The sequence below is a fragment of the Mesocricetus auratus genome, unplaced genomic scaffold, assembly GCF_017639785.1.
Source record: "Mesocricetus auratus isolate SY011 unplaced genomic scaffold, BCM_Maur_2.0 Super-Scaffold_100013, whole genome shotgun sequence".
Classification (NCBI taxonomy): Eukaryota; Metazoa; Chordata; class Mammalia; order Rodentia; family Cricetidae; genus Mesocricetus; species Mesocricetus auratus.
This window is the reverse complement of record NW_024429196.1, coordinates 74,995,259-75,007,100: the sequence shown is the minus strand read 5'-3', so window position 1 is coordinate 75,007,100 and position 11,842 is coordinate 74,995,259. Positions and strand designations below refer to the sequence as shown.

The 11,842-nt window shown below is 43.2% G+C and overlaps 1 protein-coding gene across 10 annotated transcripts in view; it reads left to right on the top strand.

Annotated features, from left to right (window-relative positions):
* The first annotated feature begins 19 nt into the window (after positions 1 to 19).
* Positions 20 to 11,842, top strand: part of Uimc1 (ubiquitin interaction motif containing 1) — a 63,140-nt gene continuing 51,317 nt past the window's right edge. Inside the window, exons 1-4 of one of the 10 annotated variants that reach the window (XM_040756020.1) lie at positions 31 to 160; positions 9,292 to 9,402; positions 10,743 to 10,848; positions 11,213 to 11,364. In XM_040756020.1, coding sequence (XP_040611954.1) covers positions 11,221 to 11,364 — 144 coding nt within the window. In that variant the 5' untranslated portion in view covers positions 31 to 160; positions 9,292 to 9,402; positions 10,743 to 10,848; positions 11,213 to 11,220. Of the gene's footprint in view, positions 161 to 8,330; positions 8,436 to 9,291; positions 9,403 to 10,424; positions 10,849 to 11,212; positions 11,365 to 11,842 lie in introns of those variants that run through there. The other 9 variants (XM_040756026.1, XM_040756018.1, XM_040756021.1 and 6 more) reach the window with 9 other exon arrangements.

Below are 11,842 nucleotides of genomic sequence, written 5' to 3'. Positions count from 1 at the left end.
GGAGCACGTTGGGGCGGAGCCCTGAGGCTGGTTTTGTTTTGGTACCTCTGGAAGCTCGGGATGAGAGCAGAGAGTCGGGAAAACGGTGGGCGCTGCTTGCTACGTCAAGACCTCCTGGCGCCGGGCAGTTCTTAGCTCAGGGCGCTCGTCTTTGCTCACGGTGAGCCACTGACTGACACTTCTCATTTCTTTTTGTTATATGTGGAAAAGTTTCTCCCATTTCTTTGGTAGGGAACCTACCAGATTCTGGAAATGTTTGCTTTAGGAGTTCGTTAAAGCAGACGTGATTGATAATCATGCACCGGTGGCGCACACCTTTAATCCCAGCACTCTCGAGGCAGAGGAAGAAGGATCTCTGAGTTTGAGGCCAGCCTGGTTTACAGAGTGAATTCCGACACGGCCAGGGCTACACGTAAACCCTGTCTCGAAAAACAAACAAAACAAAACAGTAACCAAAAAGTATTTTAATACAACCATCTGCCCTTATAGTCTCAACTCACCCCAATAAATTTTATGGGATAGCATTCTTTCTGTTCTCTGGAGTAAGTCATTTACCGGTCTGTGCTTATGAGTAATGCCAAACAGATAGTGGTTTGGTACAGTCAGTCAGTCTTCTACCCTCAAAACAGAGTCAAAAGCTGCTTGTAAAATGGAATCTCTCAAGGCAAGACAAACAGTTACACCATTACATGATCACAACGTAAAGTAGGGCACAGGCTTGAATTATATCACAGTAATACTAGGCATCTTACTGGTATTTGAGGCAAGGTCTCTCTATGTAGCCCTGGCTGTCCTGGAACTCCCAAGGTAGACCAGAGGGACCTCAAACTCCCAAAGCCCCACCTGTTTCTGCCTCCCGAGTGCTGAGACTAAAGGCATACACAACCATGCCTTGATTTAGGTGTCGTTTTGAGGCACAATAAAAAGGCAGAAAACTAAGGAGACATTGAAGTGACAGGCACCCCTGGTGCAGGAATCTAGTTTGCTTCTCTGCTTACTGACAGTTGAAATTTCAAAATAACCAAAGGAGCCAAAGTTGCTTACGGAGACAGTGCTTGTCTTCCTAAAGACCTCTCAAAGGAAGATGCTACAAATAACAAACTAAGTTGGGTGTGCTGGGGCAGGCCTGTACTCCCACAGCTTGGGGGATAGAATTGGAAGATCAGGAGTTCAAGGCCAAGCTGAGATACAAGAGTCACTCACTCTTAAACCAGAAAAGGGCTGACTCAGCCTGTAAAGGTGCTTGCCACCGAGTTTGACAACCCGAGTTTGATCCCTGGGACTCTCACGTGGTGCACGGGTTAGTAGTGGTAGGGGTGGGCAGGGTCAAGGTTGAGTATTTCTACGTTTGTGGCCTCTTATTCAAAGAATTGAAAAGTGAGATTTGACTTTTCGGTGCCTGTGATAAAATACCAAGACTAGATTAAGACTGACTTACAAAAAGAAGGGTGTATTTTGGCTTATAGTTATGGAGCAAGAGTCCACAGTGGGAGGGTGGAAGGACAGCAAGAGGCCAGCCAGATCAGGGAACTTAGAGATCATAGCCACATGCAGAAGCAGAGAGTGGAATCTGGGAATGCAGCAAGGCTGTAACTCTCAAAGCCCACCCTGAGGGATGTGCTTCCTCCAGCAAGGCTCCACCCACTACCCCCCCAACAGCAACCCCAACAGGGGACCAATTGTGAACCTATGGAAGACATGTCTCACCCAATCCAGTAGGTAAGGGCTTACAAAGATTTGCAAAGGAAGCAAGACAACTTTATTTGGAGCAAAGCAATAATAGGTTTTATAGAGTATGACAGTTGACAGCAGGGCGCATGAGTGGGGGCATTCAAAGGCCTGAGTTGCACCTTGGAGTCTGTTTTTATTGGGTGTAAAGGAAGGTAGGGCTGGTTGCTAAGGACTGCAGTTCAGGTGGTTGTCTACTTTGATTGTTGGATTAGGCCATATATTGACTTTTCCTGGTGCTCATCTCCCTTCCCATAGTGTGTCTGATTTTAGAACTAGGCACACATAGCTATGCATAGACTTAAGATGTAAATAGGGGATTCTACTTAAAATGCTTCTAGGTATTTTGCTTTGCTGTACATCATCCAAAACCAGCTCATACCAGATTGGCCCTTCTGTTTTTTCATATCTGAATACATTGGGCACACATTTAAATAGAAACGTCTAAATTTGATTGTTAGTAGGAGTGAAGAAACTCCTGTTCAGAGATGGGAGCATGTATAGCCTGATGCAGGCTGGGGGTTGAGGTTTTGAGCTTGCTAGCTCTATTGGTTGGAGAGAAACGTGTTTGCATAGTACATACAGGTGGAGGAGCTGGGGTGTCAACTGCATTACAAGGGATGTATGTGTACACGTATAATCCAAACTCAAATAGGGTCCTAGGCTAAATTATCTCCTATGCATGCGTGCCTCAGACAGACAACAGACTCCTTCAAATTATCCTCTGACCTCTACAAGCTCATCATCTCACATGCAGGCCCAACACACACACACACACAGACACACACACAGAACAAGTAAATAAATGCAATTAAAATAAAAACCAGTTTATGTGTTCTTAGGGTCAAAATATTTGTGGCATTGAGTTTAACTCTTTGTCATACTTAAATCTAAATAAATGCACCTTACCTATAATTTTGTTTTTTAAAAATATTTCTTGCTAGGTGTTGTTGGTGCACACCTTTAATCCCAGCACTTGGGAGGCAGAGGCAGGTGGATCTCTGTGAGTTTGAGGCCAGCCTGGTCTACAGAACAAGTGCCAGGACAGGCTCCAAAGCTACACAGAGAAACCCTGTTTCGAAAAACCAAATAATATTTATTTCTTAATGTATTTATTTTACTTCATTACAATCTGGACAGTTAATGCTAGTGAGGCTTATTAGACATCTAAGTGCAACGTTCAATGAGCAAGTGAATATAGGTCTGGGGTTTTGCAGGGATGAGTTGCGGGTTGACCCTAGAATTCTACTATAATATTTTCCTTGCCTCTTTTGTATTTCATTGGGGAGGGTCTTTCTGCAGAGCCCTTCCTGTCCTGGAACTCACTATGCAAACCAAACTGGCCTTAAACTCAAAGAGATCCACCTGCCTCTGCCTCCTGAGTGCTGACATTAAAGGTGTGTACCACTATGCCTAGTCATTGTTTTATAAACTCACTAACCTTGCCTCTCTCTGGCTCCTGAAATTCCTTGTTTGTTGTTTATGAGACAGTCTCAGAGCCTGAAGGCTACCTCTGCATTTGCTGTAGCTGAGGATGGCCTTAAGCTCCTTTCTCCTCTACCTTACATGGGTTTACATGTGTGTGCCTCCATGCCTGACTTCATCCTGAAACCCTTTTTTGCAATGCATGTCAAGGACTTGGCCTTCTCTGACTGGAGCTCCCTACGGGGAGTGGGAACTCCTCATGCTGCTGATCGAGAGGCACTCCACTGGTAATTAGATGCTGCATGGTATGCTCAGGCCATCCTGGGCCACACAGGGGCACCCTACCCCAGAAATGCAATCTAGTGCTCTGCAGGAAAACCATAGTCTGTGAACATTGGGTGTGTGTTTGTGGGTAGGAGCGTGTTTGTACGGTGCTCTGCAGGAAAACCATAGTCTGTGAACACTGGGTGTGTGTGTGTATGTGTGAACTTGGGTGTGTGTAGTAGGAGCATGTTTGTGCCATGGTGGAGGCCAGATGACAACTTTTAGGGGCCCCTTCTCACCTTTTTTAAAAATTAACTTTTTTTTCACTGCAATCCCAGTTTCCCCTCCCTCCTCTTCTCCTGCTCCCCCCACTACATCCTCCTTCCACCTCCTGTCTGCTCCTTGGGGAGGGTAAGGCCCTAGGAAGTCGACTAAGTCTGTCTTATCATCTCATTGAGGCAGGACCAAGGTACCCCCACCCCAGGCTGAGTAAGGTATTTCTCCATATAGAATGGGCTCCACAAAGTCAGTTTGTGCATTAGTGTTGGATCTTGGACTCACTGCCAGTGGTCTCATATATTGTCCCAGCTGCACCACTGTCACCTATATTAAGGGAGTCTAGTTTGATCTTATGCAGGTTCCCCATTTTTCAGACTGGAGTCAGTGATCTCTCACTAGCTTGGGTCAGCTGATTCTATGGGTTTCCCCATCATGGTCTTGAGTCCTTTGTTCATATTATCACTCCTCCCTCACTTCAATTGTATTCTAGGAGCTTGGTCCATTGGTTAGTTGTGGATTTCTGCATCTGCTTCCATCTGTTTCTGGAAAAGGGTTCTAGCTTCTCTGGGGTTGTGGATTATAGGCTGGGTATCTTTTGCTTTATGTCTGCTATCCCCTTATGAGTGAGTACATACTATATTTATCTTTCTGGATCTGGTTTACCTCACTCAGGATGTTTTTTTTTCTACTTCTGTCCATTTGCCTGCAAATTTTAGAATGTCATTGTTTCTTACCACTGAGTAATACTCCATTATGTAAATGTACATTTTCTTTATCCGTTCTTTCGTTGAAGGGCATCTAAGTTGTTTCCAAGATCTGACTATTATGAATAATGTTGCTATGAACATAGTTGAGCAAAAATCCTTGTGGTGTGAGTGTGCCTCCTTTGGGTATATGCCCAAAAGTCGTAATGCAGGGTCTTGAGGTAGGTTGATCCCTAATTTTCTGAGAAATCACCATACTGATTTCTACAGTAGTTGTACAAGTTTGTACTCCCACCAGCAATGGAGGAGTATTCTTTTCTCAACATTCTCTCTAGCATAAGCAGTCATCAGTGATTTTGATCTTAGCCATTTTGATCAGTGTAAGATAGAATCACAGAGTTGTTTTGATTTGCATTTTTCCCTGGTGAGTAAGGATGTTGAACATTTCCTGAGTGTCTTTCCACCATTTGAGATTGTTTTGTTGAGAATTCTCTATTTAGATCTGTACCTCATTTTTTAATTGGATTATTTGGTAGTTTGATGTCTAGTTCCTTGGATTCTGTGTATATTTTTGAGAACAGCCCTCTGTCAGATCTGGGGTTGGCATTCTGTAGGGAGCCATTTTGTCTTGTTGACTGTGTTCTTTGCTTTACAGATGCTTCTCAGGCTCAAGAGGTCCCACTTATTAATTGCTGCTCTCAGTGTCTGTGCCACTGGTGTTCTATTTAGGATGTGGTACTGTGCCTATGCGTTCAGGTGTATTTCCCACTTTCTCTTCTATGAGGTTCAGGGTGGATGGATTTATATTGAGGTCTTTGATCCATTTGAACTTAAGTTTTGTGCATGGCAATAGATGTGGATCTATACCAGCACCTTTTGTTGAATATGAAAATCGTAGCCCTCCTATATATTTTCTCCCTATTTTTATAGTTTTAGCTTCTTTGTCAAAAATTAGGTGTTGATAGGTGTGTGGGTTGATATCAGGGTCTTTGATTTTATTCCACTGGTCCACCTGTCTGTTTTTATGCCAGTACCAAACTGCTTTCATTATTATAGGGCTATAATAGAGCTTGAAGTTAGGGATGGTGATACCCCCAGGTGATCCTTTATTGTACAGGGTTGTTTTGGCTACTCTGTTTTTTTTTTTTTTTTTCCACAGGTCTGTGAAGAGTTGTGCTGGGATTTTGGTAGAGATTGCATTGAATCTGTAGATTGCTTTTGGTTGGATTGCCATTTTTACTATGTTAATACTACCTATCCAAGAGCATAGGAGATATTTCCATTTTCTGACATCTTCTTTAATTTCTTTCTTTAAAGACTTGAAGCTTTGTTTGTTTGGTTTTTTGAGACAGGGGTTCTCTGTATTGTTTTGGAGGCTGTCTTGGAACTCACTCTGTAGACCAGGCTGGTCTCGAACTCACAGAGATCCGCCTGCCTCTGCCTCCCGAGTGCTGGGACTAAAGGCCACCAACGCCTGGCAGACTTGAAGTTCTTATCATACAGGTCTTTCACTTGTTTGGTTAGAGTTACCCCCAAGATATTCTATGTTATTTGTGGCTGTTGTAAAGGGTGATGTTTCTTTGATTTCTTTAGCCCATTTATCATCTGTATATAGGAGGGCTACTGATTTTTTTAAATTAATCCAGGGGTTATATGTGTATTTAAGTTGTTTATCTGTTCTTTATTTAATTTTGGTACGTAGTACTTATCTAGAAAATTGTCCATCTCCTTAAAGTTTTCCAATTTTGTGAATACAGGTTTATAGTTTTAGCTTCTTTGTCAAAAATTAGGTGTTCATAGGTGTGTGGGTTGATATCAGGGTCTTAGATTCTATTCCACTGGTGACCTGATGATTCTCTAGATTTCCTCAGTGTCTGTTGTTATGTCCCCCTTTTTGTTTCTGATTTTGTTAATTTGGATATTCTCTCTCTGTGTCTTTTGGTTGGTTTGGCTAAAGGTTTATCTGTTTTGTTGAATTTCTTGAAGAACCAACCCTTTGTCTCATTGATTCTTTGCATTGTTTTCTTTGTTTCTATTTTATTGATTTCAGCCCTCAATTTGACTATTTCTTGCCATCTACTCCTTCTGGTTGAGTTTGCTTCTTTGTGTTCTAGTGCTTTCAGTTGTGCTAATTTGCTAGTGTGGGATTTTCCCAGCTTCTTCTTTTTTTTTTTTTTTTTTTTTTTTTGGTTTTTCGAGGCAGGGTTTCTCTGTATTGTTTTGGAGTTTTATTTATTTATTTTTTTGGCCAGCTTCTTTATGTAGGCACTTAGTGCTGTGAACTTTCCTCTCAGCACTGCTTTCATTGGGTCCCATGAGCTTGGTATGTTGTGTGGTCATTTTCATTAAATTTTAGGAAGTCTTTAATTTCTTTCTTGACCCAGTGGTGACATAGTTGATCATTGTTCAATTTCCATGTGTTTGTGGGCTTTCTGAAGTTAATGTTGCTGTTGAATTCTAACTTTAAGTTGTGGTGATCTGATAGGGTACAAGGGTTTATTCCAATTTTTTTTTGTATCTGTTGAGGTTTGCTTTGTTATCAAGTATGTGGTTTATTTTTGAGAATGTCCCATGAGGTGCTGAGAAGAAAGCATATTCTTTTGTGTTTGGATGGAATGTTCTATAGATGTCTATTAAATCCGTTTAAGTCATAACTTCTGATAGTTCCCTTATTTCTCTGTCATCTCATCCAGGTTACTTCCTGCTCCAGGGCCTGAGTCTTGGGCCTCCTCTGATGCTGCTCCCAGACTGGTGGTTGGGGCCTCCCTTCCCCCAAGTTGAGTTTTAATTGTAGAATTTTATTGTATGAATATTTCATGTTTTATTCATCTTTGTTGTATTAGATGTTTCTGCTCTTGGCAATTTTTTTCAAGGAAATGGACTACCTGAAACTTATCTTCTTATGCCCGATTGTAGAAGTCAGTATTTTTAAGATTTTTTTTATTTTTAAGATTTTTAAAAAAAGATTTATTTATTTATTTATTACATAATACAGTGTTCTACCTACATGCCAGAAGAGGGCACCAGACAGATTGAATCGTAGATGGTTGTGAGCCACCATGTGGTTGCTGGGAATTGAACTCAGGGCCCCCGGAAGAGCAGTCAGTGCTCTTAACCACTGAGCCACCTCTCCAGCCCCTATTTTTAAGATTAAAAAAAAATATCTGTTATATGTGTATGTATCCCAGACTTGCAGGTGTTAGAAAGCATTGGATCCCCGGAGCTGGAGTTATATGCACTTGTGAGCCACCCTGTGTGAGTTCTAGGAACCATATGTGCGTCCTCTGCAAGAGCAATGCATGCTATTAACCACTGCGCCATCTTTCCAGCCTCATTTCTGTATTCTTCTACAAATGACATTGTCATAAAAATGCATGTTTTAGCTGGGCGGTAGTGGCATATGCCTTTCTTTAATCTCAGCGCTTGGGAGGCAGAGGCAGGCAGATCTCAGTGAGTTTGAGGCCAGCTGATCTTGAGTCCCAAGGAAGACAGGACTGTTACACAGAGAAATCGTGTCTTGAAAAACCATTAAAGAGAGAGAGAGAGAAAAATGCGTATTTTAAATTTTACCGCATGAGATCATCCTCAGAAGTGGCCCGTTCTAATTGCTACAGTGCCATAGTTAAGTTTCAGGATGTTCACTTTCTACTGAGATGATCAGACATTAATTTACTATCTGAGAGTTTCAAAGTAGTCATGTGAACATTTAATTTCAATGTAATTCAAAATTCATGCAAATAAAGTACCAGAGGAGGCTTGATGTAGCAGAGCTGATTTCGAAGGGTTTACTGTAGGTATTTGGGGACCCTAGTGACTTTCCTTGTTTTCCCTCAAACCTTGACCAAGTTCGAGGCAAAGCAGTCTTGAGGTCCGCGGCCCGTTCTGTGCGGTTAGTTCCGCCCACACTGCCCCCGCGCCTGCGCGCCCCGCCCCGCCCCGCCCCGCCCCCTCCGGTTCGCGCCGCTTTCTGAAGAGTTGCGGCCGCTCGCGACCCCCAGCGTTCAGGAGGCGCTCGGCGGAGCGGCCCGCGCCGCGGTGAGTATGCCTCGCCTCGGCTCGCTGCGGCCGTCAGCATCGCGCCTGCTTCTCGCTCTCCGCCCGGCGGCGGCCGCTCCGCCCGAGGCGTGCCTCGTAACGAGTAGGCCGCTCGGCCGGGCGGGAACCGGTGCGGGGTCGCGCTCGCCGCTTGGAGCCGGCGTGGCTTGCGAGTCCCCGGTGTCCCCCTCCCCGCGAGGGCGGCCTGCGGCCTCTCTCCCCCCCAGCCTCCTGGGAGGGCGGTAGCTGGTCGTCACCAGCCGGGCTAACGGACCCTCCGAGGGCGCGCGACGAGGCCCGCCGCCCCCCTCCACGTTACTTTGGTTGTCGAGTGGGAGTTGGTTTCACTAGTTCTTCGCCCAAGACACCGTCCCACCCGCGCCTCTGGGTGGTAGTAGCCCCGGCTGGCTTTGAACTCACTGGGTGCCCAAGATGGCCTCTAACTCGCAATCCTCCTGCGGCATTCTCCGAGAAAGATTTTCCCAGGAAATCGTATCATTTGCCACTCGCCGTCGTCGGTTCAGCTGGCGTTCCCCTGTGCACGATGCCAGGCTGTGCGTCCGAACCCGTGAGACCCGAGCTTTGGTCTCGGGATGGAGCTGGGTGTGAATCTGGTGTCTGCCTGACTCCAGTCTAACTGCAGTTTAGTCATTGTATCAAGCACGGGCAACGCTGAGGAGAGAGAGCTCAACACTTAGGGTTGTTTGTTGTGTTATGAGAGACAGTGCTTTGTGGTCGAGTCAAAGACAGTAGTTTGGAATCAGATACATTATATTTTATTTCCCAGCGTAGTCACTTGCCAGCTACTGTTTCCCCCCTTTGGTGTTTCTTTTTTAACTGTTTCCTTACATATTAGGTAGTGATGGCTACCATGGAAGAGTTCTTGGGAGGCGTAACCTCTGTAATGGTGTGATATACCTAGAAGTCTGTCCATTGATTCTGTCAGTGGTAACTGTTACTGCTCAAGGTGTGTTTGAAATCTTTTATTTTTGCCTGTTTGGGTACTTGTGAGTATGAACACACACACACACACACACACACACACACACACACACACACACACACACCCCTTCCACTGAGTTTAATCTCTACTTACTTTTAAGGAATACCATAAAGTTTTTAGTTTAAAAATTTTATATACGTTGTTAAAGTTATTCTTAAGAATATTATTATTATACAATAATTATTATACAACCCTTACAAACTTATGAACGGGTTACATATCAGATTTCCTGCATTTACTTACATTGCAATTCATAACTGTAGCAAAATTGCAGTTATGAAGTAGCAACAAAAATAATTTTATGGTTGGGGGCCACTACAACATGAGGGACTGTAGTGATATTTTGTTTATGTCCTAACAAATAAAGTTTGCCTGAAGATCAGAGTGTAGAGCTAAGCCACTAGTTAGCCATAGAGGTGGCCATACCTTTCATCCCAGCATCCTCTGGAGACAGAGGCAGATGGAGTTCTGTGAGTTCAAGGCCACCCTGAGCTACATGAGCCTGAATCTGTCTAAAAGAGTAACAGAGCTCACACAAAGGTGATCTCAGCACTTGGGATCACAAATCTTTAATTCCAGCATTAGGGAGGAGGAGACGGGTGATATGGCTGGGTGGAGAGAGGAAGATAAGGCAGGAGGTGACAGGAGTTGAGGGCAGTTTGGGGATTCATCTGAGGAGGCAGACTGAGGACAGGATCGCCCCTTTGGTCTGAGCATTGGTAGAAGTAAGGTCTCTAGTGCCTGGTCTCTCTGCTTCTCTGATCCTTCAGCTTCCACTCCCAACCCCCATAGCTAACTCCGGTTTTTATTATGAAGAACAATTAGAATTAGAATTCATACTACAAGGAACCTAATGGTTGCAGCATTAGGAAGGTTGAGAACCACTGGTATAGAGATGCTCAGAAGTTAAGAGTACTTGCTGCGTGTATAGAAGATTTAGGTTTGGTTCTTAGCACCTGTGAATAACTGCAGTTCCAGAGGATCTGGCACCCTCTTATGTCCTCTGAAGGCACCAGGCACACAAGTGGTACAAATAATACAGTAGACAGAACACTCATGTACAAAACTTAAATAAATGCATCTTTTAAAAAGTGGAGTTAGGAGATGGAAAGATGTGTCAGTGGTTATCCCTGTACCCACCTGGTGACTTAGAATCACCTGTAACTCTAGTTTGATGGGCTGCCACCTTCTGGCCTTTGAGGCACCTTTATTAACCTATCTAGAACTTGCAGTATAATCTTTGGTGATGAAAGCAAACGTTTTTTCCTTCTCTTTCTGAGGCATGATCTCACTATTTTGTTCAGTGTTGCTTCTACCTTATCATCCTCCTGCTTCAGCCTGCAAGTAAACTGGCATTATAGGCACAAGACATAGCCAAAGCAGACTAAAGGCGTGCACCATCAACACCTGGTGAGTATTAGTATTTTTTAGAAAGGTCTTTTGGGTAAATTGTTACTGTATACTTGAGGAAATCAGTTTGTAAATTAATGTATAAGAAAGCAAGATAAATTGTTTTTATGGTATTGAAATTTCATTAGAGAGATTAGACTTATTTGTATGTGTTTATATGGGCACATACGTATGTCTATCACCTGTATAGATATGTATATGCATATGTGTTTATATTCTTTTACAGAAAAAAGGTAAAATTTTTAATGAACAGAAAGTCTAAAAGCTAGAGTTATTTCCATTAAATAGTTGTCATATGACCAAATCGAATAGCCTCTAGATTAGAAATGTATACTTTGAGTAAAGTATTGAACTTGCATTTCAGGCAAAAGGATGCCACGAAGAAAGAAAAAAATTAAAGAAGCCTCTGAAAGCCAGAACTTGGAGAAGGATCAAGAAACCACCAGTTCTGTCAGTATGAAGAAGAAGCGTAGACTTGAGGACTTACTCATAGTGATATCTGATAGTGATGGAGAGGTCAGTATTTGACATGGCGTTGGAGGTCTCAGGCTACACAAGGGTTTGTTTCAACTGTGCCTGCACACTAGCAGTTTTTACTTGATGTTCTTTTGATTTCTAAGTGGAATTATGGGTTATTTAAAAGAAAGTAGCTATGTTGTTTCACTGGGGATGGATTATAGTTTTCCTTTTTGTAATATGTTAACCCCATTATGTTTTAGAACTGTTAGAGTAGGTTAAACCAGATATACAGTGTAATATTTGTTTGCAAAGTAAAAGGAAATGTGAGTGTTGCTTGGGATGGAGCCCAAGCTTTGTACAAGCTAAGGAAGCACACTACCAACTGAGCCAAGAAGTTTGCATTATTGTGGAAAAGTTTCTAGGAGAGAGTTTTCTAGATTTAACCCTTCTTTATCTACCATTTCTCTTTGTTTCTTTCTTATCTGCTTGTTAGGTCACATCCAGTGCATGATGAGCCAAGCCATTGTGTCTTTAA